General features: G+C 51.9%; 2 protein-coding genes across 2 annotated transcripts; one reads left to right on the top strand and one right to left on the bottom strand.

Annotated features, from left to right (window-relative positions):
* Window positions 1-169: 169 nt before the first annotated feature.
* Window positions 170-27739, bottom strand: Lims2 (LIM zinc finger domain containing 2). The gene is made up of 10 exons (XM_051202315.1): window positions 27450-27739; window positions 16007-16166; window positions 13611-13677; window positions 13241-13361; window positions 4342-4491; window positions 3564-3714; window positions 2402-2494; window positions 1705-1753; window positions 1396-1471; window positions 170-861 (listed from the first exon to the last, which is right to left on the bottom strand). Exons 1-10 carry the CDS (start codon window positions 27458-27460, stop codon window positions 714-716), a joined length of 1026 nt encoding a protein of 341 aa, XP_051058272.1. The 5' UTR covers window positions 27461-27739; the 3' UTR covers window positions 170-713.
* On the top strand, window positions 9727-10748 carry Gpr17 (G protein-coupled receptor 17). The gene has a single exon (XM_051202316.1). The coding sequence runs from the start codon at window positions 9729-9731 to the stop codon at window positions 10746-10748; it is 1020 nt and encodes a 339-aa protein (XP_051058273.1). The 5' UTR covers window positions 9727-9728.

Raw genomic sequence — 27739 nt, 5'->3', positions numbered from 1 at the left:
CTGTCTGGGGGTGTCTCTGAGTGCTGATCATCGGCCGCAGAGGTAGCTCTACAGCATGGTCCTCTTCCATCCCTCCCACAAACCACGCAAGTACTCCCAGTGTGTGAATCAGCCTTCATTGTGCAGACTGCTTGCAGGTCTGAGCTGGCTGGGGCAATCCCCCCCCCCCCCGACACATACACACATACTGGGAAGTGGGACCCCAGCCTTGGTGGGCAGCCTAGCGGCTTTCTGCAAACTCTCCTGAGTAGTGAGGGCGATGGGAATCTCAGCCCTCCAGCTGGGTCACCCCAGAGGTGGCTGGATTTGCAGTGTAAGCACAGGGACCTAATGTGGTTGAATAACTATAGGATTACCTCTCCCCCAGAAGCCTCCATCTGCATGGTGCTGGCCCTGGGGCTGGAACAGCTTCCCAGCCAAGCCCAAGGGTCTCTCTGAGACTGAAACATTCCCAGGAGAGTGGAAAGGACAGGTGTCAGGCTGGGATCCGTGGGCCGAGCAAATGGCAGATAACCCTGGCCCCAGTTTGTTCCTGCCCCAGAGATTGTAGGCACCTGAAGAAATGCCCATGAGGGCAGGCCAGGTCTCAGTGCAGAAGGGAGTACTATGTAGCCCAAGGTAGACTGGGAACAGAGGGAGGGGCCGGGGATGGAGCAGAAGTGCGAGGTGGCCAGCGGGAATTGGGGCAGGCAGGCACATGGGGCTGAGGCCCTTCAGACTGAGTTGATGTCCACAGACTTGGGCTGGGCCTTGCGTGAGGTCATGTCAGACAGCTTCTTCAGCCTCTTCTTCAGCTCCAGGGGGAACTTTTCATAGCATCTCTTACACACAGGCTTCATATCGAACTCCACAAACTTGTTCCTGCAGACAGAGCCCCAGCAGTCTAAGCCTTAGCAACCCTGACTCCAGACAGTAGCCCAGAGACAGAGGAGCAAGATTCCCTCAGCTGCCAGCCCTCTGCCCTCCCACCTCAGCCTGTCACAGCCAGCAGACCAGGCTCCAGGGAAAGATGTTGGCCAAAGGGCCCAGGAGAAGAAGAGATGAGCCTCTATCCTCCCTTTCCTCATAGAGGTGTCTCTCTAGAACCCTCTATGGCTTTCTGCTGCTCTCGGAAGCCTGAGCTCCACCCCACCTCACAGTTCCAGACACCCCATACCCTTAGAGTCTTGAGGAGAGAGCCAGCCACCTGACAGCTTGCCTTTACATATACTGTTCCCAAAGCCCAGGATTCTTGTAAGGGTGTAACTGCCTCCTTCATCGCTCGCTAGGGTTCCTGGGGTCCCTCATCTGCCGGGCCAGTTCCTGCCTCACACATGCCCAGGGCTTGCCTGAGCGTGGAGTTCAGGGAAAGCAGACTGGAGAGTCAGGGATGCAAAGTGCCCACCCGCCACTCACTTCAGAGTGAGCTTCATGTTGCAGGCAGAGCAGGAGAAGCAGTTCACGCACCAGGCTTTGCTGAGGGCTGACACCACTGTGAGACCAGATGTGGGTTTAGCAAGCCCCACCCAGGCCAGCTGCAGGCCAGATACACACAGCCAGGGCCAGATGGACCTGCAGCTGTGTGACAACCTCCCCTCCACCCACCACCACTCCAACCTCCAACCCCTCCCACCCACCACCACCCCACCAGCGCCCCCCACCCCAGGAGAACCGGCTGGTTGAGAGAAAGCAAGGGAGGGAGGGGTCTGGGGACAGAGGCCTCACCGTCACCCTCAATCACATGACTGCAGTTGTAACAGACATCCCCAAAGAGCTGTGGACAAAGGCATAACAACCCCTTGAGTCATTCCTGGGGACGCCGAGCCCACTAGAAGCACTCCCTGGGAAGGGCCACAAGTTGAGACACTGCCCCCCAATGCCCCTATTGCTTCCCACTGATGCATCCCATGAAGTCCTCCTGCAAGAATGAGGGCCAGGGTGGGACCTCATCCCATCAGCCTCTGGGGCCACAATGGCATTCTATCAAATGAAGACACTGTGTGGACAGCTGCTTACATCTCTTACTTATACTTGGGCTTCAAGTCTAAGCCGGGACCCAGGGCCTGAACACACAAGCCTGGCTTCTGGTGCATACTATGGACTTTCAGGTGCCTACAGCACCCCCCACTCATGTAAGAGGAGACCCCACAAGCCCAAATACCCCAGGAAGCATCTTGCTGTGCTTTTCAGCACATGGGGACACATTGTCCCCCAGAGAGAGAGCAACAGGGTCCATAACCTTTCTCATGACCTTCTCCAACAGGTCACCCAAGCACCATGTCCACACATGGAGATGTCTGAACACAGCTCCAGCTCTGCTCTCTCAAGGTCCTGAGGCCCCTGACCGCCCTCCAGCCCTGTGTCCTGGGGCCCCTGACCGCCCTCCAGCCCTGTGTCTTTTCAGGATCATCCCCGGCCGTACCTGGTTATAGTGGGTCTCACAGTAGGCTAGGCCCTTCTTCTCATAGTGCCGGTGCCCCAGGAATGGCTTCTCACACTTGGCACAGACAAAGTGCTGAAAGAAAGAGGCAGTGACTGGGCAACATCAGGGCTGCTGCGGGGACCCCAGAAGACAGGGAAAGGGACAAGGCTCACAGCTGGGCAGAACCGATACCAGTGTGGATGCTGTAGGAACCAGCTGACCCTTCTGTTTTTACTTTTCTCAAGGCAAGGGCTCATGTAGCCCAGAATGTTTTCAAACTCGCTGTGTAGTCAAGGATGATACTGAGCTTCTGATTTTCCCAAGTGGTAGGATTATAGGCAAGCTCTATCATGCCTGCCTTGATACAGTATTGGGGACTAAACTCAGGTCTTTGTGTACACAATACAGGCACTCTTCCAGCTGAGCTACATACATTGCCAGCCCTCCTCATCATCCTTGAACATATCACAACGATACCCTTTGTCACTGGGATCCTGCTTAGCAAACAGATCATGAGCCCACATAGGTGGAGCTGCCCTGATATTAGTAAGTGCCTCATATGCATACACACACACACACACACACACACACACACACACACACACACACCCCGAGCCTGGAGAATCTAAGAACAACTTACTATCCTTTTGAGCATGTAAGGTCCCACAATACCCCAGAGAGAGGGCAGCGCATCCCATAGCCTTTGCTAGGAGACCAGCCAGGCTCTGCTCATGGACATAGAGATGGCCAGGCCACTGGCACTGCAAGCATCCCCTCCAAGGGTATTCGTAAGAGTGTGACAGTGCTCAGGAAAAGGACAAGAGCTGACCCAGGAGTCTACCAGCTCCATGTCTGTATGGACCTGTGCACCCAACAGGTCCTGTCATCCACAGCCCCACAGTTGCTCTGGGCAGACTGTGCCTAAAGGTTTGTTCCAGACTGCAAAGATAGGTAAAAGGTAAGGTGAGTGTGGCTACCTGATCATGGCCTGTGAGCTCTTGTTTCCTGGCTGTCATAGAGTTCTGTCCAGAACAAGGAGAGGCTGCCCTCAGAGAAATGTTTTCACAGGGAACCAGCCAGTGCACAGCCTGGGATGAGGCTCAGAGAGACTGCTAACCAGGCCACTTCTTAACATGAATTTGTGTCCCGCTCACAGGCTCACCTCCACATGCCACTGCTTGCCCAATGCGTTGACCACACGGCCCTCAATTGGCCGGCGACAGGCCCCACAGATGGGGACGCCCATCTTGTCATGGCAAGGCAAGCAGTATAGCTCACCCTTCAGCTCTCGGGCATCAGCAGTCAGCTCCTTCCTGGAAGACAGCACACAGTATCCTCAGGGGCAGCCCTGACCTTCTCAAGGACCACTGCCACCCTTGGTCCAGGGAACTGTGCCTGAGGCGTCTGCTCTCGCTGAGCCGGCTTGCTCTGATCTCTGGAAACTTCCTGTGTGCACCCCAGACAGGCCCCAGAGCACAGAATCCCCGCCCGGGCATGCAGTGCTCCATCCAGATAGGTTCTTAAGAGAAAGGCATGTTTCTTCTGACTCCCCTTTAAACCCGATGCAGTGTCTGGGGCAAGCACGGGAGGGATGCTGGGGACCATAGGATACTGTCAGCTTTCCTCTCCTCTTTCTCCTCTCTTCAACACCCATATGAATCTTACACACGCTACTCTTTCTTCTCTGTTCTATCTCAACCAGAGTGCTACCGTACAGGGCTGCCCCTTATGTTCTCCTCAAATGACAAGTGCCCCTGGACAGGGAGCCCTGGAGAGAGGGGCTTCCGGCCTCATCCCACCTCTACCCTGCAGCTCTATGCCTCATGAGCACCCTCTATGCATACCTTGTTTGCCTCTGTCCTGGGTGGGACCCCAGAAGCCCTGCTCTATGACAGCCACGATTGCCCTTGCCATTTACAGAACCAGGACTAGGCACCTACCCACAGTGGGAACAGCTGAAGTGGTCCGGATGGTAGGGATCATTCTTGAACATGAGGGCCTGTTCATCAATGGCTAGGTGACACCGCTGGCAGATGAATTTGCCCAGGCCCTTGGCTTTCTCACGGCTGTGGCAAGGCCGGCAGAGGTGCCTGTAGGAGATAAGAGGCCTGTCAAGGAGAAGTCCTCCCTTACTTTTTCCCAGAATTGCCTGACCACCTTCTGGGAAAGGACATCTAGAGACCTGCGTGTAGCCTCATTAACATCTGGGTAATTCAAAGTGAATGAGCCCAAGTTTGAGAAAGTTTTTCTGTCGCAAGACATGGAAAGTCATAGGTGATGATTCTGGAAGGGGTGCCCCGCACTCTGCAGAAGATGAGGGCAGGAAAGCCAGCTCGGCAGGTAAAGGCACTCGCCACTAAACCTGACAACCTGAGTTTGAACCCCAACACCATATTCTGGAAACAACACACATACATTGGCATGCCTGTATTTGCTGTCATTGGAAAGCATGCATCTTTGCCAAGGTTTCCTGAGCCTGGGCATCCTATAATACAGAAGAGATACTTAGCTGCTATTTGCTGAGATGAGATGTTTTCCTTGTCACATGTCTCTTAGAGCAAGTCACAGGGAAGGTGAGGCACAGAATGCCACAGTGCATGGCAGAGTAGCCAGATCCAAGCAGGGCTCACTCATCCCTTCCTTTGGAGTCTGCCAGATGAAGAGGGGCCCTAATGCTCACAAGTGCTTTCTGTCCCCAGAGACAAGTAAAGCTGTGTCACATGGAGGCTCCTGAACCCAGCCACTGCCATCACAGAGCCTTTTTTTGTGAAGACTTTAGTCATTTCTGATTCTGTTCCTTGCCCTGAGCAACAGCTGTGGTCTTAACAGAGAAGGAAATCAACACAGGTTCTGTTTCCTCATCATTGAGGGTGCAAAGAATTTAGATTCAGGGTCCTCAGACAAAGGATGCACAAAATCTCCAATCCAATGCCCCTCGCCCTCCATTCCCCACTTGTCACCCCAATAGGGTAACCCTGCTGGAACCTGGCCCTCCTCCCTAGGCTCCAAAATCCACAGGGGCAATTCTCCACCTGTCACTAGCCTCCACAGCTAACCAATCATTAGCCCTCTTTCTCTGTGTGTGTGTGTGTGCGCACACACACACACGTGGGAGCATGTATAGCATATACATATGTGTGTGAACTGCGCACCTGTGCCTGAAGTTGTATATACAGGTGTGCACACATGTGTGCAGGTCAGAGGTCAATCTCAGGTCAAACTGTTCTCCATCTCATTTCTTTTGACACTCATGTCCCGTCTCACAGGCTCTGTCACAGAGACTGACTCACGAACCCCCTTATCCAGGTGGACCCCCGCTACCTCTGTGTTCTCTGGAATTGTGCCACAGAGCATTACTCTCTACTTGCCCTGAAGTCTTATCTTCTGAGACCAGCACAATGTTGAGACTCAAGCAAGGTGTCTGATGCTACTTGCTGAGCTACTGACTCTGTGAGTTCAAGGTCAGTCTGGCCTACAAAGTGAGTTCCAGGGTGGACAGTGCTACACAGAGAAACCCTGTCAAGAAAAAAAAAAAAAAAAGCCAGGTGGCACTTAAGGAACAACATCTAAGGTTTATCTCTGGCCTCCACACACACAGCTCAGCTCCCTAAAATTCTATTGCAAAATTGTGAAAGTGTCAGTGTCCTTGAAGCTACCTCAGTAACAGAAAACCTGTGATGAGCTGAAGGAGTAACTCCAGACCCAGCGTGCACAAGGTCCTCGAGTCAATCCCTCGCCTCAGAAAAATGAAAAACCATATGTGAGTCCAAGAATGCTCTGCTCAGGACAGCCAATTTCATGTCCAGCCCATGTGAGCAAGAACCTAGGTCCTCCACAAGGGCAGCAAGTGCTCTTAACTACTGAGCCATCTCTCCAACCACTGACCTTTTCTTCAGTGACGAGATTTCTCCCTGGCTTGGAACTTTCTGGTCTGGTTACTATAGCTGGCTAAAGAACCCCCAACGACCTCCCTGCCTCTACTCCCCCAGGGCTGAGATGATTATAGGCAAATGCTACGACACCAAGGTTCTTCACATGGGTTTTGGGGATCAAATTCAGTTTTCTTGCTTCCATGGAAAACACTTGACGAGCTATATCCCCAGCTTCTTAGGTACCACTTTAATTTTCTCTCCAAGAGGCCTTTAGAACTTCGTGAAGTCACCATCTACACACTCAGCTCAGTTTCCTGTTTTATGAGCTCGCTTGTGCACAGTCCTACACATACACTCCACACAGAGAGAGAGAGACAGACAGAAGAGAGAGAGAGGTAAGGTGGAGCATAAGAATTCTCATGTTCTTTAACCCCAGCACTCGGAAGGCAGAGACAAGAGATCTCTGTGAGTTCGAGGCCAGCCTGGTCTACAGGGTGAGTTCCAGAAAAGCCAGAGCTACACAGAGAAACCCTGTCTCCATCCCTCTCCCCCTAAAAAGAATTCTGTTAAAACGCATCAGGCAAGCAGAAAGGAACAAATGTGCATAAAGCCTTACTTCTGCAGTGGCATGTGCTGGGGTGTAGAGCCAGGCTCTGCCACTTGCTAGAGCTTGCCACAGGGTGAATGATTTAGTTTTCTGAGCCTGGGCTTCCTCAACTGCCAAAGGGGGCACAATCCCCAGCTGCACAGTGCTGTGTGAAAAGACAAACTGAAAATAGATGCCACTGGGTAGCAGGGCCTCTCCGGATGTTAAGCACACATAATTGTAAATGTTTTGCTTGTTTATTTTTGAGACAAGATCTCATGTCTCTCAGGCTGACTTCAAACTCACTAGGCAGATAAAGATGACCTTGAACTTCTCATCTTCCTGCCTCTGCTTCTCAAGCACAGGGAACACAGGTATGGGCCACCACAGTTTATGCAGCCTTAAGGATGAAACTCAGGGTTTTGCCCTCACACTAGACAAGCTCTGTGCTGGCTCGGCTGTATCCCCCCAGCCGTAATTTCAAACACTTCAACTGAAAACTTTAAGTCTTTTGAAACTAAGAATGTTGATTTGGCTGTGCTGTATGGCTGCCACAGTAGTGATATCAGCCTTGATGAACTTGGATGAGTCACAGGCAACGCCCAACACATCTCAACTTTGAGCCACCCCAGAAGAGCAAGAGCCGTGGTCATCGAGCCACTGAGGCCCTCCTGCTGGCCATGCTCTGCTGAGAAGCCCTCCCAGGCAAAAGTCAGGCCTGCTGAGCTGAGCTGCAGCCCCACAGCACAGACAGCACCCCCTTTATACGGCGCCTGCAGCTGTGCCGGGCTCTGCATGAAGGCCATGATTTATTCCACACACCCGAATGGGGACTAATTATACAGGACAGGACACAAGGACCCTACAGCAAGTGTCTGAAAGAATCCCCTCTCATCTGGCCCTAGACTCCTCAGCTCCAACCCTGGCATGTATAACAACATCCCCCCACCCTCCCCACCCCACCACCAACCCAGTAAGCTTGGGATCCTGGCCCGTTGCCATGGTAGCTGACCCCTCCCTCTCCCCCCACTAATAGAAAAGCATCCCCTTCTGAAATGTCCTGTTGTGTCTGTCAATTCCAGCTAAAGACCCCCACCCGGCCCAGCCCTAGCCCACTCCCAGGCTCCCAGGACGGTCACACACTTGGCCTCTGTGATGCTCTGTGGCCTGACGGGGGGGGATGGGGGTATGCACAATCTGAGGACACACTGGAATATTCAGTACGTGCTCTGTGGAAGCAGACCCAGCTGGAAAAGCAGCCTACCCCACAAAGGACCCCTCAGGAATGAAGCTGCTTTTCAGGTTCCGAGGCGCTGTGGGCTCTCCTTAAATAGTCAAGCCTCCTTCCCACGGCTACAGGGAGTCCACCTGGAGCACCATCCACGGTCCGCTCACAGCTTACCTGCTCCCTTTCCTTTCCCTCCTGGATCCTCTGCAAGAGGTAAGGGGCAGGGATGGGCAGGGAGGGCTGGGAGGCAGGGGTGGGCAGGGAAGGGTGGAGGTCTCTGGAGACTAAGTGGAAGTGACAGAGCGGAAACGCCATGCAGTCACACGGGGCCCTGAGCTGTTTACCGATGTCCAGGACCCTGAAATTCTTACTTTTTAGAATTATTATTATTTGTTAAAGCCATGGCTTAGGCTGGTCTTGAACTTTCTATATAATGGAGGATGACCCTGACCTCTTGCCCACGCTCCAAGTGTTGGGATTACAGGCACTTGCCACCACGCCCAGTTCATATGCTGGGAATCACACCCAGGTCTCATGCACATCCGGCAAGCACTCCCCCCCTAAGTTACATCCTCAACACAAATCCTTCTTTTTTTGAGTGAGGGGATATGCATTTTCATTTTACACTGAGCCCCCAGATTTAGGCAGCCTGTCCTGGAAATGCCCCCACGAAGGACAATGGGCGACTCCAGTGCGTGGTATGTGATGAGCCACTCCCAGCTCTGGCCACAGGGTCACCTTGGCCCCCAGAGGTGAAACAGTATCCTGGAACATGCAGGACTCCCCCATACCCCAACTTGGGCTGTGGAACACCTTGGCTCGGAAGGGACTCCTGGCCTGAGGCCCTGGCAGAGGTTTCCTAAACCTAGCTCTCACCCAAAAAAGCTGGACAAAATGGAGTTGACCAGCTAAGTGTGGAAAACTCTTGAATGCTATGACAGACCAGTGCAGCCCTGTTGGAAACCCTGCTAAGAAACACGGGAGGAGCAAGAGTGTGGGACAAAAAGTAGTGACATATTGCTCATTGCAGACCAGGCCAGAGTTCAGGAAGGTCCCGGAACTCAGAGTGAGCAGGCTCACCAGGCAAGCCAGCACAGAAGGACTGGTGGGTGCCACACACCAGGCTCTTAGCAACAGATCCTACGTACTCAGCTCTGGGGAGTATGTTTAAGGGACCTCCTCACACATAATGCTACCCCTGCCTTCGGGTGGGATTAGTAAAGGAAATAATGGCTCTTCTTGTCCTCACAAGCGCAGGCTATCAAGCTTGCTTCCCTCCAGTGCTAACTCCACCCTGAAAGCCTGAGGGAGTAGATCACAGGCACAGTGCAGAAAGCAGCTTCCAGGTCTGGGTCTTCCAACAATTACCCCAGGCTCTCCTTACTCACGGGAACAACCACGCCTCAGTTGGATTTGCCTGAGATTCAACCAGCTCCAAAGACAGAAAATCCCCCAGACACAAGAGTTACCTTTGGTAGTTTAGCAGCTATGCCAAGCTTAGAAAAGCTCTGCTCCTTCCAAGGTAGTGCCAGGAGACTCTGAAGGCATCAGGGGCCTTGCCTCTGACTTTGGGGGTGCACTCTGGGATCCTATAACTGGTTCTGTATTCCCTCCAGCTCTGTTCCCCTGTTCTGCCACAACATGAATGGCCTGGAAACAGCCCTACCAAGTCTGACTGACAACTCCTCCCTGGCTTACTCTGAGCAATGTGGACAGGAGACTCCCCTAGAGAACATGATCTTCGCTTGCTTCTACCTTCTGGATTTCATCCTAGCTTTTGTGGGCAATTCTCTGGCCCTATGGCTTTTCATATGGGACCAGAAGTCAGGGACCCCGGCCAACGTGTTCCTGATGCACCTGGCTGTGGCCGACTTGTCTTGTGTGCTGGTCCTGCCTACCCGGCTGGTTTATCACTTCTCTGGGAATCACTGGCCATTTGGGGAAATCCCATGCCGACTCACCGGCTTCCTCTTCTACCTCAATATGTATGCCAGCATCTACTTCCTCACCTGTATCAGCGCTGACCGATTCCTGGCCATTGTACACCCAGTCAAGTCCCTAAAGCTCCGAAGGCCTCTCTATGCCCACCTGGCCTGTGCCTTCCTGTGGGTGGTGGTAGCTGTGGCTATGGCCCCACTTCTAGTCAGCCCACAGACTGTGCAGACCAACCACACAGTCGTCTGCCTGCAACTGTACCGGGAGAAGGCCTCCCATCATGCCCTGGCATCTCTGGCTGTGGCTTTCACCTTCCCATTCATTACCACAGTCACCTGCTACCTGCTGATCATCCGAAGCCTGCGCCAGGGTCCCCGTATAGAGAAGCACCTCAAGAACAAAGCCGTGCGCATGATTGCTATGGTTCTGGCCATCTTCCTCATCTGCTTTGTGCCCTACCACATCCACCGCTCGGTCTATGTGCTTCACTATCGTGGTGGTGGGATTTCGTGCACTGCTCAGCGTGCCCTGGCCCTAGGGAATCGTATCACCTCATGTCTCACCAGCCTTAACGGGGCCCTGGACCCTGTCATGTACTTCTTCGTGGCTGAGAAGTTCCGCCATGCCTTGTGCAACTTGCTCTGCAGCAAACGGCTCACAGGCCCACCTACAAGCTTCGAACGGAAAACCAACGAGAGCTCCCTAAGTGCCCGATCTGAGCTGTGAGACTCAAGCAGGCCCTGTCACCAGGCCAGCTGTAGACTGTTGTAGGGGGACCAGCTGTCCACTGGGGCACATGCTACTAGAGCCAGCTAAAGAAGTCTATCTTCCCTCACCACACCCTGGGCAAACAAACTGAAATGTCAGCACTTCTCACCCTGCTCCAAGGTCTTAATGCAAGGCCATGCAGTCTGAAAACCCATCCAGAGGGAGTGCTAACTACAGGATGCCCCGCCCTCCCTTCCATGGGGACAGGGTTGGCCTGCCTTATTTACAGCTCCCAGACACTCAGTGACTTCACTGGAGCTAAATAGGGAAGAGAGCCACAGGGACATTTCTGGAACAATGGGAATCTTTCTTCCCCACGAAACTTCCATCTTCTTTCATACCACAGATGCCCAGAGCAACAAAGCCCTACAGAAGAACCCAGAAAGAAAGCTGCCTGGGACCCAGAAAAAGAGGCAGCACAGATCTCATTGGAACTAGAGGGGTGTCTAATATTTCCTTTGAAGTACATGGTATGTTCCTTACAGTGCCCTTGCTAGCCTTGGGAGATGGTCTCTTTAGGAGTTTAGGGGACACAGACTCTATGATAGCCACACATGAGTATATTTCAGACTGGCTGCATGTGAGTCCAGCAAACACAGCTCTGGACTCTCCTGCTATAACCATGTCCCACACCTGCCTCTACTGAGAAACTCTAGACATAGCAGGTGGCCTGGTCAGGCATATGGCATAGTTGGACAGCCATTAGAGCCTGATGAGGGCAGGGAGCCAGGTGTGTGAACCTGTCTTCAGTTCACTGAAGCCCAGAAGGGACATCCCCACTCTCTCCCAAGAGGCTTCTGCCAGCCTCAGCTGCCTGGGTTTGAACTGTTGGACTTGTCAGCATGTGTTGGCCAATCTTATGCATCCATTTTTTTTTTTATACTTGTTTTTACTACTCTTAAACATAATCGAGCCTTAAAGTGAATGAAATGTTTGTGCCAGTTCAACATGACACATGATGCCCTCCCCCTGACATTCTCTTCCCTTCCACTAAGAATGACCAAGCCAATGCTTCCCTTATTGCGGTTCTAGTGGCCCCATGGCATGTCTGCCCGAGGCTGATCTAAAGCTGTGCATCTTGAAGATCCAGGCCATTCTAGGTTAGAAGGGCTCTTAACTTAACCCTTCAACCACACCCTGCCCATCAATGGAGAAACCCTATCTTCGTCTGTTACATTTTGTGTTTCAAAGCATGGGGTAGTGGCCTGTTCATGGCTCATCTCAGAAAGAGCACAGCCCAGACTGATGCCCCTGATGTGCAGCATTACTTCTCACCAGTACAGGCCTGTCCACCCTTGTGGTCCCTCACCAAGACAGCCTGCTGAATACAAGACCATGCTTTACAGATGCCAGGACCAGAGCGAGGTCTTGTGCCTTCCCAGTGGCATAGCAAAGGAATAAGATCACCGTTGGCTGGGACAAAAGTGACAGAGGGGCTTTGACAGAGAACCGAGTACTCAGACAGGAAGGGCAGTCTTGTGGGAAGCCGGGGGATTTCTGGAAGACAGCAAAGCCTTTCCTGGAACAGAAGATGCAGAAGCAGACTTGGGTCAGAGGAGCAGAAATTTGCAGCTCTATTTGGAACCTGTTGTGTTGGAATCTCAAATGGAGATACCACACAGGCAGGGGAACTGAGCAAAGGAGAGAGCTGGAAGAGGCCGCCGTGTTGTCTAGATGTGCCACTTGAGAGATCCAAGACTTCATCTTCAAGGGCAAGTATGAGCATGGGCCCAAAGAACACCTCTGTGCAGGGAGAAGCTGGAGGAAGCTAGCACAGAACAGAGGCCTCACTGGGAGAGGATGTAGTTTAGTCAAGCTGTGAGGCCACTGGGGGTCAAGGAGGGACTTGGTGATACCCACACTTGACCTGAGACTAGAGGTCAACATGCTTGGAAGGGCTTCAGGGCACAAAGGTGTTTCTGGGAGCTCCCCCAACCCTTTCCCACACAGGTAGGGGACCAGGTCATGGCTGCAGGGGAAGTGTAGAGCCCACAGTGATGGAGGCAGGTGTGAGAAGAAAGTCTAAAAGCTTCTTGGAAAGGGAACTGCCAGAGTACCAAAGAAGCTTACAGTTCTGAATTTAGGGTAAACTGAGCAACCTGGTTAAGGGGTATCATCCAGCATTCTCCAGCCAGTATGTACAGCAAGAAGACAGACATCCGGGGCAGCATGGTTCGGTAGCAGCAGGTAGGATACCAGGCATAACAGGGATTTGCCTGCTCCTCATCCATCCATAGCCACCCAAGACCCTTCATGCCTGCTGCTCCCAAAGAAGTATCTCTTGCCCAGAGGAAGCCCTGTCTGTCCTCACTCTCCTGCCCCCATCCTTACCCATACCCTGGAGACCTTGTTCTCCGTCTAGGAGAAGTAGAACAAGGACTCGGCAGGCAAAGCCTGGAAGGCCCCTGCTACTTTGCTGGACCTTGACACCTAGAGTGCAGCTGCCTCACCTGCCTGCATTCTTCACAAAGCCCAGGTCAGCCAGCTCCACGTCGCACAACTCACAGCGGAAGCAGCCTGGATGCCAGTTGGTGTTCATGGCCTTGATCACGCGTCCAATGACAAACTCACCTAGAAAAGGAGAGGGCTCAGCTGTCAGTCACAACATGCCCCACCCTTCAGCACCTCCCAAGTCCCGTGTAGCTTGGTGCTCCTCCCAGTTCAGCCTTGTCCAAGAACCCCTCTTTTAGGGACCTGAAGAGCAATGGTCAGAAATACACAATGAGATGATGAGTAAAACCCCAGGCTAAGTAGTGTGCCAGGATTGTCTGTTCCCTACTTGTCCCTCCACACCTCCTAGGTGCGGTCACCAGCACTTACCGCAGAATCCGCAGCATGGAGCAAACAGCATTTGGAAGTCATGTTCACAGTACTTCCGGCCCTCAAACTGCAAATGGGGGCCACAGACAAGAGACAACAAGCAAGTCATTCATACAGTCCTTGCCCCTAATAAATAACGGGGGTCTGGGGTCTGGAGAAGAGAGCCTTCTAAAGCTAACTGGAGCAGGGGACTAGCCCCAGCAGTTTATCAGAGTGCCAAGTGGGGGGTTCACAGAGACGCTGAGGCCAGCTCTTGGGGATTCTGCTCTCTGTTGAGGACCCTGACAGTAGACCAAACTGAGGTGGGAGGTGGGTGGGAAAGAACGGGTCAAATCTGCATCACTGTCCCGCTTTGTTCTCCATGTCTGACCAGATCGGTGTCCCCAGAAACTACAGAAGAGCCACAGAGGGAAGAGGAAAGAAAGAACACGGGCAGGGCCTGGGGAATTGGGCTGACAAAGAAAAGCACCCAAGGGCTGCTGTCAGCCACTGCCATGTATGACCAAAGCATGACCAAAGCTTGCCTCTACGTTCCTCTCCCTTAAAGCTTTGCTTTCTTTAAAAGGAAAAAATCTGGGGCTGGGGATGTAGCTCAGTTTGTTCAGTACTTGTATAACATGTAGGAAGCCCTTGTTTCGGTTCACAAACTTGCATAAACAGGGTTTGGTAGTGCACTTGGGAGATGGAGGCAGGAGAGAGCAGAAGTTCAAAGTCACCGTCCATAACTCCCTCCTCCTAAAGCTACAGGCAGCTCTCCCCAGTGAGTCAGAGAGGCTACAGCGGCTGGACCTTGCTGAGCAGCAGTGTCTCCCAAACACCCACTCCGTGCTTTGCTTGGCTGTGGTCTACAACTCCTCACAGAGCTCTCCCCAATGCTCTGCTGCCTCTGCAGCCAGCCAGCACCTCTCAGGAGCCTGGAGAGCGACAGGAGACCCTCATCTGACATGTGAGACATGTACCCACATCGGTCAAGCACCGATACCATCACCGCCCTCCCCAAGAGAGGACAGTCCCCTCTGAGCTCTAGCATCCCTCCACTGCAGCCCAGGGTGTGGAGTGCAGCCAGTGTTTAACCAACTCTGAGGGGGAGGCCGCAGAGGCTCTGACTTTGGGTCCGCCTGATGCTGTGGTGTAGATCTCACTGCCAGGCTGGTACCATGCTGATGTCACAGTGGCACCACACAGACGGAAATAATCTCAGACACATCAATGATGTAAAAGTCTAATGAAATAATGGGAAGTAGGACATTTTAATATCTTTTGTATCATAAGTATCTTTGTTATCTTCATTTTAAATAAAGTACTATACTCCTGGACATTGATATGGTTCACTGTGTGTGTGTCTTTATGTGTCTGTAGGTGCCTCTCTCCCTTGGGGACAGGGTCTCTCACCAGCCTATGGTTCACCAAACAGGTTGGACTGACTGACAGGCCTGGAAGCCTCGGGGATCCACCTGTCTCTAGTTTCCCAGTGCTGGGACTACAGCATACTGCACAAGCCAGTACGCCATGATTTTTTTTTTTTTTTTTTTTTTTAAACATCGGTTCTGGGGATTAAACTCAAGAGCTTGCTTGCAAGGCGAGCACTCTGATGACTGAGGCATTCCCTCTCCCATGCATGAGTTACTTGGGAGCAACAGCTGTGTTTAGAAAGGACTTAACTTCTTGCCCTTGTGAGCTGCTGTGGGCAACTCAGGACCCTTTAGTTTTATCTGAACTGCCTCAAGACTCAATGACACCCCTCCTGTGTCCCCTGGTTTCCCAGCTTCTCTCTCAGTCTCGGTACAGCACAGGGCCTGCGCCCCCCTCTCTCTCCCACTTTGTTTCTGAGACAGTGTCGTTATGGAGACAGCCCCGTGTGTTGCAGGCACAAGCCGCATGCCTTGCATCAGAAGCGTCTTCTTCACATGTGGGACAATGGTGTAACTCCTCTGTTCCAAACCCAAGTGGCTCCAATCTCCCACAGAAAAGCTCAGGACCCCAGAGGAGAGCCACTAGGGTAGAAAGATCCAGAGTCCCTTGTCTCCCTTCTGCCACTCCCTTCCTGCTTCTACCTCTACTACACCAGCCTCTCCCCAAATGTCCCGTGTGCCTTCGTTTCAGAACCTTCACATATGTCGTGCCCTCAAACATCACCTGCTCACCCAACTCGTATCTGTTAGCTCCCCCCACAGATAATGGAACCACGCAGCCATTGCATTTGCCGTCCGACCCAATGGAGAGCAAGCATGGTGGCAGAGTTCTTTTTGCCCCAGGATCTGCCCAGAACCTGTCGAGGGGCAGCTGAAGAAGAGTGAGTGACTCCAGAAGTTCCCAGGTGAGGGATGGGCCAGCACAGGGTGTGAAGCTCCACTTTGCTGCCTCCGAGCCTGACCAGGTCACAGGAGCCTCCTCACCTCATAGAAGAGCCCCTCGGGGAATGGCCGGAAGCACTGTGCGCACACAAAGCAGTGCTCGTGGTAGAGTTCCCCATTGCTGTTGACGATGCGCTCTGTGGGGCTGAACCGGGCCTGGCAGCGCTGGCACATGGCGTCGGCCAAGCATTCGGACATGTTGCTAGAGGGGACAGAAGGAGGAGAAGGTCAGCACTGGCCAGTAGACTTACAGGGCTGGCCCAGGGACAGACATGTCCCTGATTAAACGGTTCCGGTGGATCCAGCCTTTAATGGTGACAAGCGTGGCACAAAGTTGTAAACGTCCTTAAAACATGAAATTTTGTGTGTGGGGAGGACACATGTATGGGGGGGGGGCGGAGGGATGCAGGGGTGGAAGCCAGAGGGCAATCCAAGCTATTGTTCCTCAGGCAGGCCCAGTTCACGGTGGGTGGTCCTGGCTTTTAAGAAAGCAGCTGAGCCAACAACTGTGGGGGACAAGCCAGTGAGCCACTTACCTCCGTGGTTTTTGCCTTGGCTCCTGCTTGAGTTCCTGCCCTGACTTCCCTCAAGATAGATGGGGATCCAGTGTGTAAGCCAAATAAACCCTTTCTTCCTCAAGTTGCTTTTAGTCAAAGCATTCCATCACGGTAACAGAAAAGTAAATCCGTCCACTCATGAGTAGAGTTTTTGTCACAGGGACAAAAAGCTAACACACAAAAGAGCAAAGACTTTTGCAAGGAAGGAGAGATGAGGGCAGGGCCAGGAAGGCAAGGGAGGAGAGGAAGGAGAGACTGGGCCACGGTCAGAAAGTCACGGAAACAGAGATGGAGGCAGGGCCAGGAAGGCAAGGACTCTATGCTTACTCCACACAGTCCAGTCTGACAGCTCCAGCCAATACCTGCTGAACCTGGAAGAAAGTGGAGGCCTCTCTGTGCTCAGTCAGTGAGGTGTTTGCCACACAAGCATGAAGAACTGAGTTCCAGACCCAGAGCCACCCCTTCCCCCACAAAGCATACTGGTACCCGCTTATAGTCCCAGTGCCAGGGAAGCAGAGACAAGCATATCTCTGGGGCTCACCGACCTGCCAACCTAGTCTACCTGGGTGAGAGCCAGGGAAAAGTAAGACATTCTCTCTCTCTCTCACACACACACACACACAAATAAAGGTGATCTGGAGAGAAGGCTCAGATGCCGTGCAAATGTGAGGACCTGAGTTTGAGTACCCAGAACCCATGTAAAAGACAAGAACAGTGTCTGGAGTGTCTGTAGCCCCCGAGTTCCTAGGAGGATGTGGGAGACAGGAATAGGAGAACCCCAGAAGTTTGCAGGCCAGCTAGGCTAATGTGCCCAAAGTGGAAGGTGTGGACCAAGCTTAAGGGTGTAGCACATCCTCACATAGTGCAGGGCCAAGCAGATCGCAATTGCATAAGGAGAGCTGCCATTGTCCTGTAGCCCCGGATGCTTTTCAGAGTTCCCTGACCTGTCCAGGGAAGGACCATGTCCTCCTGCATCCCTGCCACAAAGCAAGGTCAGAGATGGATGGACATTCCATGCCTTCCTTCACAGTCAGTCCAAGGGCAGACAGCAGCTTACCCAGCTTCCTCTGAGGAGACAGAGACAGCAGGCCCCACTCCCAGAGCACAACACTGCACGGTTTTGAGAGCCAAACCCAGAGCTGAATAAGTGTACCATCCTGCTCCCCTTATTCAGCCTTCACCCCCACAACTGCAAACACTCATAGTCTGGACAGATGACGCAGCTAAATTATCACAAGACATCCCTAAGGTTGACAATAAAAAGGTAGTCTGGGATGAGATAAGGAATTCTTTCTGCTCCAAAGACACAAAGCTTGGGGGTAGGGATCACCTGAGGCTAGACTCATGCCTCTTCCTGTCCCCTTGTCTCCCAGGGATCACACAGGTCTGGCCATCTAGACGGTTCTTTCCTCCCCTCCAACCCCTGCATTCGAGTGAGAGGGCCTGGGAAGAAGGACGATGGGGCTTCTTTTAAAGATCTTCTTGAAGCTGACATGGCGCCATACCCCTTTAATCCCAGCGCTTAGGAGAAGCAGAGGCAGGTAGATCTCTGAGTTTGAGGTCAAACTGGTCTACACAATGAGTTCCAGGCCAGCCCAGGTGTGTGTGTGTGAGAGAGACAGAGAGACAGAGACAGAAAGAGAGAGAGAGTGCCTGTGTGTGAGCACTTGTGCACACATTTTGTATCTTGTCACCGTGTATGGGAGTCACAGGACAACTGGCAGGAGTTGCTTCTCTCCTTCCACCTTATGGGACCCAGGGATTGAACTCGGGTCATCAAGCTTGGTGGCAAATGTTTAAGCCTGATCTTGAACCTGACCTTCCTGTCTCTGCCTTCTGAGTGCTGGGAATCAGTGCAGAGCTTCATGTATGCTAGGAAAGCACTCCACCAACTACATCCCTAGTTCATGCATTAAAGTCCTATGAACTTTAGTACCTCATCTGTAAAACAAGTCCAGCATCAACTGACAATAAAAGGCAATGCCTGCAGGAGAACACGCAAGCTACTTCTTGCCTCCATCACGGGGTCTTCACTGAGTGTCTGTGCTGTTTCAAGCGCTAGCCAGGTTCAGGGTAAAGAGAGGCTCTCTGTTCAGCAAGCACAGTCTCTGAAGTTCCGATGGAAGCTTCCTTCACAGCTTCCACCCCTGGAACGATTAGGCCTATCTCCCTAGCAGCATCAGCATCAGAGGTCTCCTGTGCACATTAACAGGGTTTGACACAAAGACAGCCCTATTCCTTGTCATGTGAATACCAGGAAATGAACACGCTGCCTTGGACAGCTGGACACAGGATGCGTTTTCACCATCAGAAAAACCTTCCAGGAGCCAAGGACATGGTTCAGTTGGCAGAACACTTGCCATGCATTCAAGAAAGTCATGGACTGTATCCTCAGCCCTGCATAATGCTGGGTACAGTGGCTCACTCCTGTAATCCTAGCACTGTGGAAGCAGAGGCAGGAGGATCAAGGTCATCGTCAGCTACACAGAAAGTTAGAGACCTACCTGGAGCACATGAGGACCTGTCGCAAAAGGAAAAAGAAAAGCAGAAAGGAGAAGAGAGCCGAGAAGTGGGAAGGGGACACATTCCTATCCAAATCTCCAAATCCATCCAAAACCCGTCAGAGGTAACAGCTTCTTAGAAGCCTTACTTATACCCCCTTGGTCCAGCTGCTTGGCTTCCTTTTGTCTAGAACACTCCAAGTATGTCACACCTGTCACAGCAGAAAACTGGTAAGAAGTTCAAAGAAAGCCTAGTCAGGTGTTGCATAAACACGAGTGCGCACATTCCCGGGCCGTGCTGGAGCTCCAGTTTCTTTGCGGTACCCTTACCCCTCCTTGCGCCTCTGTCATGCTGTTTGTTATAGCCGCCTCAAGGTTACTCTCAGTTCCGTGGTCACCTGTACCCTGTCACCACAGTTCATGCCAGACACAACCAAAATTGACCAGGGAGGGCTCCACTCCAGCTGGGCAAGTGCGGGCGAACCACAGGTCCCTACCTGAGCAATGGGATTGCTCAGGCCTGTGCTGGCCTCTGCTGGGCTCCGGAAGAACCAGCATATGGTAGTCACCCAGCTGATAATCATTGATGACAGCAGCTGAGTCAGTGCTGCCTCCCCAGTACCTTCCCTCTGTCTCTGTTACCAAACAAAGACGGTGTGTGCGCACACACAATCATGCGCATGCATGTTCTGTGGGCGTGGAGGTCAGAGGTTGAGGTCACATGTTTTCCTCAAACTTCTCCACTTTTTTTTCACAGACTCTCTTACTGGACCTGGAGCTCACCAGTTCAATGAGGCTGGCCAATGAGCTCCAGGCATCTGCGTGTCTCTGCCTCCCTGGTCCTGGGGTTACAGACAAGAGGCCAGCTTTCTTTCTGTTTTTAAGATGGGTGCTGGGATCTGAACTGTGGTCCTCCTGCTTGCACACTAAGCATTGCATCAACTGAGTCATTTCCTGAGCCCCACAAAGACCTTTTCCAGGGCTACCCTGCCCGCCTGTGACTGTGGCTCTCTGGCCCCCTCCCCCACACTTCTTCTTCCTCCTCCTCTGGGGCCATTTGTTCCTTAATGCCAATGACCCTGTGGCCACTACTCTCTCCCCCAGGGTTTTACAGGTCTCTTCCAGCCAGATGTCCCTGGGGCAACATGTATAGGAGCCATGTCCTCTGGTCTCACTCCTCAGGGACTCCCAGGACCCTCCTAACCCCAGGTTAACCCCCTGAGCGGCTATGGGGACCATCCCAAACCCTGCTGTCCCCATCTCCCTTCTCTGCCTTGTCAAGTTTCTAGGAGATCAAGCAGTTTCAGCTTTAAAGATAGTCTAACCAGTTCTGGGATCATAGCCATGTTTTGGCTAGTGATGTCCTGACCACTACATGTGCCTCTATAAGGTGACAAAAATCACCCCTTCTGTAGCAGAGAACATGGTTCAGTTGCTGGAGTGCTTGCCTAACATTCCCCAAGCCCTGGGTTCAGTCCTTGGCATGGCATAAAACCAAGTCTGTAATTCCACTACTTGGGAGATGGAGGCTGAATCAAAAGCCCAAAATCATCCTTGTAGCTATTGTTAGCAACGGCTAGTTTAGGACACAAGAGACCTTGTCCCACAAAATGAAATAATCTCAATCTGAAAGTCACCAAAGGGATGACATGGGACAACTGGTGCCTATCTTCAGTGCCTTAACCTCCTTAAACGCTCAAATCTCAGACTACATCAAAACCAACCCAGCAGTGGCGCCTGCTCCCACCCTGTCTCCAGCCCAGCCTCTCAGAATGTCCAGGAGGGGTTTCCTAAGCAAGTTCTGCAGCCAAGTACTAGCTTTTCCGGCCATTGTTGTCTGCAACCCCACCCAGCCTCTCACTATTTTCCTGATCTCTTCACAAGCCTTGGTTGGCCAGAGTGGGGCGCTGCAGGTACACCCCCCACGCAGCTAGCAGGCCTGCAGGCAACCAAGCAAAGGTTGTCAGCAGCATTCCCCTGGTAAGGCATGGCAATGGGAGCCTCCTCCACAGTCCAGGAGTTGAGTTACTGGCTGGATCGCTAAAGGGCAGCAGGGTCAGATCTGAATAGAAATAGTGTTCCTGCTGAGCTGCACAGTCAGCTCCCAGCAAGCAGGGCCTGAGGAGGGGACTGGGCCTGGGCAGGTCTCAAAATGGGGCTGGGTTCTATCTATCTATTCCTATAATATACGGTGGGAGCCTGAGCTCTGTCCAGTGCGTACTGTGGTGGGGAGTACAAACCAATCCTTGGAACGGTTAAGAAACTGTCAGCCAAGCAGGACTTGGTAGGGTGTGCCTTTAATCCTAGCACCCGGGAGGCTGAGACAAAAGGATTTCTGTGAGTCCAAGGCCAGCCTGATCTATACATCATTAGTTCCAGGCCAGCCAGGACCACAAAATGAGGCTCTGTCTAAAAGTTGAAGAATAAGGAGACTAATAATAAATGAATAATAATAATAAAAGAAACCAGCTGCAGGCCCCACACACGTTCACATGCCTCCTTGCTTCCTTCTCTGAGAGTCTGCAGCATGAATGCCAGCTTCAGAGCCCAAGCCCTGGGCTCTTGTCCCCTAGATCTTGGTCAACCAAGAGCTAAGTGTCCGTGCTAGAGGATGGTTCAGCTGGTAAAGCACTTGCTTTGTTAGTGTGGGGACCCGAGTTCCGACCCTAGAACCAATCTAAAAAGTGAGTGCAGTGGTTTGCCACTTGGAATCCCACAGTGGTGACTCCAGGGGTGGGTGGGCAAAGCAAAGCTAGGAGGGTCTCTGGGAACTCCCTGGCCAGCTATCCTAGACAGTGTAGTGAACTTCCAGGCAAATAAGAGAGAGACCCTGTCTCAGGACAGAAAAAAAAGTACCTGAGAAATGACATCAAAGGGTGTCCTGACTGCCATTCATGTTCTATGTTTTATGTTTCCTACACGCTCTGTGTTCTGTTCCCTCACCCCAAATATTCAATTGCCCATGAGTGTACATACACGAAAGAGCCAAGCATTCCAAAAAGAAGCCCACATGATTTCTACTTGTAGTGAGTGACTTGCCACCCCAAGACAACTGTCCTAGGAGCATTGTGGCCACTGTGGTCTGAGCTATCACTGTAGTCACTAAGGCAGAGGCAGAGCAGGGAACCCTGGGCTATCGCTGTGAGCCTTCTGGGTAAGATCAGGATGCATGAATAGATCTGCCCAGCCCATCCTAAAAAAAACATTCACCATTGCTCCTGACAAACAAGGGTCAGCAGACAATCGAGTCCAGGGCCTGTCTTCCGCACTCAGGGGCCAAGAACACACATCAGCAAATCCAGAGACAGAGTGCTACTCATTAACCAGCCCTGCCCAGAATACCATTTGTATGGCCGCCAACTCCAAAATTGCCCAACCATCTTTGATTCAACAAATATTTTTAAAGGCCATTTAGAGGCTGAGTCCAGAGGAGACAAAAGGCTCCCAGATGCCCACATACCCACTTTCTGACGTAGATGGCTGCAGGCATACAAATGCTTAGGCAGAGAGTTTTGGTAGGCAACATTAAGTTCATACCTCCAAAGTATTTCAGCCCCTCCCATTCAGAAATCTTAAATGCTAGAACCCAGGACTGTCTCGACAATGTACCATTTTAAAGACATGTGAGTGTGGTGGCACACACCTGTAATCTCAGCACTCCAGAAGTAGAAAGAGGAGGACCAGAAGTTCAAGGTTGTTACCTTCAACTACATATTGAATAATATTTGTTTATTTCATTTGTGTGTGTGCATATGTGTATGAGTGGTCCTGGTAAGATCAGGGTGAATGCAACTGAAGACAAAAGATGGAGGGAGCATCTGCAGAGCAACCCCTCTATGCCTACCTTAGGATGGTCTTCCTCTTTCCTGTAATGGCAGTTGCATGCTCCCTGTGATGGGCAATAAAACACACAAACAAAGCCATGCCATCTGAAAGCAGAACATCCTTGGGGGGAATCCCAAAGAAACTGTCTTCCTCTGTATGATATGGGGTGTTATGCCTCTTTGATAAATGGAGTCTATCATGCAAGTATGGAAATGCCCCCCCCCCCGAAAATATACTTTGATCTACAGAAGTTAAGTGTGGGACAAACTGTGGTAATTGCTACATGGTCTTTTGTTGATGATAAAGCATGTGACTGAGTCATGTGATCTTCCAAGAAAAACAAAATAAAACAAAACAAAAAAACTTGCCCCCTGTAAGGGAGGAGCCACAGTAGGGAAGAGACAAGCAGACACTGTCCCCTGCGATTGTCTCTGTTGGAATAATGGATGTGGGGTGGTGAGATTAGGGTGCTGGCTAATCCTTTTTACAGCTTGCAGAACTCAGGGCAAGAAGAATGTCAATTATATCTATGCTAAAGACTCTTCCAAGAATCCAAAAACTTAATAGAGAATAGAGAGTGAGGAGGAAGAGAACATGATAGAAACTGTAAAAGATATCCTTGTTTGATCTTTAAGAGAGAATGGAGAATCCATGATTCAGCATGCAGATAGGGACATTAATAAAGGACTAGTACGGGAAATTGCAGTAATGAGGGAATACTCTGTGTTTGAACTGAATGAATTGGGGAAGCCTTTTAAACAAGAAATGAAAGTTTGGACCTGAGCTGGGCAAGACAGTGCAAAGGGGTGAGGCGAGCTGGGGTGAGGAGTCACACAGTGACTCCATGGCGACAGCAGCACACTAAGATGAAGCTGTGAGAGGGTTCGTGGGGAGTGGTTGTGGATTATGGAGGGTTACAAGGAGTAGGGTCTCCCACACACAACTGTAACCGTTACTATTGATGGTTGCACTAATCACATCTAGAATTGCCAAACTGGCCTCTGGGGCCCTGAGCTGCATTGGAGGGAGAAGGTTAGCTGAGTACCAGCAGACATCCTGCTGTGCTTCCCAAATGCACATGCAGCTGGTCCAGCTGCCTCACATTCCTACTGCCATGTCTTCCCAAGTCACGATGGACTGACTGTGTCTTCTCAAACTGTGAGCCACAGTAAATGCCCTCTTCCTCAGGTTGCTTCTTGTTGAGTGTTTGATTACATCAAGTTTGTTCCCAACATCGTTCTTTTAAAGAAACAATTGATAGGGAGTAGAATTTGGGCTTGGGGGGGGGGCGCTTACTGCTTCTTTTTAAGCATTCCTTTAGCTATCCAAGACTAATTGATACATGCTTGGAGTGGATGATGGCAGGCCTTGAGAGATCCTGCCTACACTCTATAAAAGGTTTGTTTATGTAATGCTAATCCGGGAATGTCTTGCAGCTCTCTAAATGCATCTGAAAGAATGGTACAGGCAGAAGTTTAGGACTTTACATAAATGCATTGATACTACTTCTAGTTCTTTGAAGAACATACATCACACTTTAGAAGTGATTGTTTTAGCCAGAGAAGCCACTTACTTGGTCCTGAGATTCTCTGGAGAGCTTGCTTAGAGATTTTAACAGGAGAGTACAGCTGTGACTGTCACAGAACCTGGCTTTGAAGTTCCAAGGTCATTACACTGCCCACTGGCTGGGTCCTTCTTTAATATGGCACCCTCCCTTTCTCCATAATACACGTAGCTCCCGTCCTCTCCAGCCCCACCTCTCTTGAGTTCTCCCCTAAGACTGGCCCACACCTAGAACTCCCTTTCTCCCTCTCACATCTGTTGAAAACAAAGTCTTCACCAAATACTCCCTGCTCTGCACCCCACAACAAGCTATTAGTGACCTGTTCCTGTAACTGCAAGGAAGATGTTCTCAGGAGATTTTTGTGTCTCTCCCTTTGGCTATCAGACAATTTTTGTTTTGATTTTAGTTTTTTGAGACAGGATTTTTCTATGTAACAGTCCTAGAACTCACTCTGTACACCAGGCTGGCCTTGAACTCACAGAGATGCCCCTGCCTCTGCCTCCCGAGTTCCGGGATTAAAAGTATATGCCACCACACCTGGCTTGGCTCTCTGACTATTGAAAAAATAATCCCCCAAGAAATCAGAATTGCCCTGGGATTCTCATCATGGGGAAGAAAGATGATGAAGCCTGGGAACAGCCAGAAGAGGGGCTTGTTCCCAAGAAGAGATTCCACATGATTCTGACAACTCTCAGGCTATCTTTAGGAGAGCCTGGAGATGAGACCTTGACAGGTCAGTGATGGATAGCGCCACACCCTGACCAGGACCTGCTATATTCCTCTTGCCTTCTTTTAAACCTGAACTTCCTGTCAGGACCCTGAAGATGGATTGGAGAGGGAGACAATTTAGGCAGTCATGGGGCCCCACTTCTCTTCCCAACGTGACTGCATGGAAAAACTTTCCTTGCTCTGTTTTCCATTATTCCTGTCTATTAATTGGCCCAGTGAAGTGGTGGCTGACAGAGCCTACGCCCTGGCTCTAACAGCTCTGACAACGTCCTGTCCACTCCACCTCCAGGAGGCCCTGCCTCCCAACTCCATCCCCTCAGCATCCCTGGCTGCTAACATCCCAGATGTGTTCCCTAGCTCCTTCCAGCCCTCTCTCTGCACAGCACTAAAGGATGCATTTACAAAGGATGCTATGCCAGCTCTTCTTCGGTGGCTTCCTGAAGCCCTCCTTCTGCTCTTCCCTACCATTGCCTAGGGGGAAGAAGGGCCCTGAGGGGTGTGAGCAGAGAAGGTGTATCCTTGCAGCCTGGCTCCAAGCAGCATGAAGGACTGGCAGGGGACCCGGGACCCACCTCACTGAGGCAATGGACACAGAGCTCATGGCACGGGGATGAAGAACCCCCACAGCTCCTAGGACAAGAAGAGACTCACCCACTCCAAAGTCTGAGTCAGATGTCTGCTCCTCCCAGACAAGCCTGGCTGGGCTCCCTGTGTGTACAAGGGAGGGAAGCCAAGCCTGGAACCTGTGGTGGACACAGTGTCATCTCACAGCTACTTAACACACATGAACAGGGAAATGCTTGAAGGCAAGACCTGAAGAGAGTCACCAAAATGTCCAAAGAGGGTGTCACTGAGGAGGGCACTGCAGAAATCTCCTGTGCTGCTGACGTCCCGTGTCTAGGGGTTTTTCTGTTCTCTAGGATGAGCAGTAGTACCCAGAGCAGAAAGGAGCACATTGTCCCCTGTGACCCCATGGCCAGCAGATATCCGATCTCTGCTCCCACCACCAAAAACCTTCCTGAATTTTCCTTGCTGGCTGCCCATGACTGACCAATCCAGAGAGGGCTGAGAGACCCAGGATTAACAGTGTCACATGTCTCTACTCTAGCTTAAGATAATAGTTGGGTGCCTGGCTACTTTTCTTTCAAAGCTGAGGGCTGAGGATGGACAGCCAAGAAATTGGTAAGGATTTCTGCCAGGAACTGGGGAGGGGTGGGAGGCAAGCTGAGACTCACACAGAAGCCACCACAGCGACCACCACCCTCCCGGGTGGGACAGGTCCTTGCAGTGCACTGCCTAAAGCAGCAGTTTTCACGCTGGGGCAGTACCCAGAGCTGGGTGGGTGGGGAGTGGGGGGATGGCGAGAGTGCAGGGCGGGTCTCACTCCATGACAGGCTACATAGTGTTCCAAATCCAAGGCTAACCCACGACTCCCAGCCACAGCTTCAGCGGTCAGCAGCAGTGTGTTCCTGAGGCAGACAACCGTCCTGTCCCTCAAGGGATCTTCAGGCCACTAGCCCACATTCCTGGGTGTTGCCCTGGCCTCAGGACCCTTTACCAAAGGTTACAAAAGCGACAGAGCTCCCCCAGGAGCTCCGGTGTAGCAAGGCATAGTGTAGAAAAAGCACTCCTGCGTGCTCTTGGCTATAAGGGGGTCCCTTGGAGGCTCAGCACCCAGCTTTGAACAGCACACGTGTACCCAGAAGTAACTACAGAAGCCAACACTGCCTGGACTCTTGTGGACATGTGACCCACCTCCCGAACCTCTGGAAGCTGAATTATCTCGTCCTTGAAATGGTGGGAAGAGACCTGAGAGCCTCGCCCAGGGCAGACTTGAGGAATATTCCCTGCCCCTCACCAAGCCGCTACACTTGGGGTTTAGAGACAGTCCCCACAGGACCCTAAGCACCCTTTACCCCTCCCCCGCCCCCGTTTCACAGAGGAAGCAATGGAAGACTCTAGAGTGACTATCACCCAGGATCACACAGAGGGTTGCCAGGAAAGTCCATGGCTGTCAGCCACGTTTTAATGCTTTCGTCTATAGTTGGCCGGTGACCTTGGACAAGTCCCTGATCTGGATCACCCGGAGAGGATCACGGGCGGTAGAACTTACCTGCCATTGCTCACACATGCCCGCCCGCCCGTCCACCCGCAAGGAAAAGAGTGAGACCCCCTTGTCGGGTCCTCTCAGTCCCAGGGGGGTTTGCAGCCAGGGAGCAGCCGATTGCAGGCCTTCCCGCCACGATCTGCAGTCCCGCATCCGTCCCGGCCCGTGTCACCCTCCACCCGTAACCTAAAGCATCTGTTACCTTCCTGTCATGGTGGCCACGCGCCTAGCAGCCTAGCACCAGTCCGATGGCAATGCACTGGCTGTGTCCCTGACAGAGGAGTCACGGTCTGCTGAGGGAGGAACACACCCAAAGTGAGAGGACGAGGGCGCTCCGCCCAGCCGGCAGCCGGGATGAGGGGTGCAGGGAACTGTCTCAAGGGGCACAGGGGATGCTGGTGCTAGCGTCAACCCTGGAAACATTAGAGACTGACACTAGAGACACCCAACTTGAGTAGGTCGGTCACGTCCTCTCCAAGCCAGACTCCGTTG

The sequence above is a fragment of the Phodopus roborovskii genome, unplaced genomic scaffold (assembly GCF_943737965.1).
Source record: "Phodopus roborovskii unplaced genomic scaffold, PHOROB, whole genome shotgun sequence".
In the NCBI taxonomy this organism is placed as follows: Eukaryota; Metazoa; Chordata; class Mammalia; order Rodentia; family Cricetidae; genus Phodopus; species Phodopus roborovskii.
Note: the sequence above shows the minus strand (reverse complement) of the source record. Positions and strands in the feature narration are given on the sequence as shown.

Coding starts and splice junctions, on each gene's coding strand:
- Gpr17 (XM_051202316.1), top strand. CDS start 9,729: ATGAATGGCCTGGAAACAGCCCTACCAAGTCTGACTGACAACTCCTCC.
- Lims2 (XM_051202315.1), bottom strand. Junction 4,492..13,240: donor TTTGTGAAGAATGCAGGCAG/GTGAGGCAGCTG, acceptor TATCTCCTACAG/GCACCTCTGCCGGCCTTGCC. Junction 1,472..1,704: donor TCATGTGATTGAGGGTGACG/GTGAGGCCTCTG, acceptor CTGGTCTCACAG/TGGTGTCAGCCCTCAGCAAA.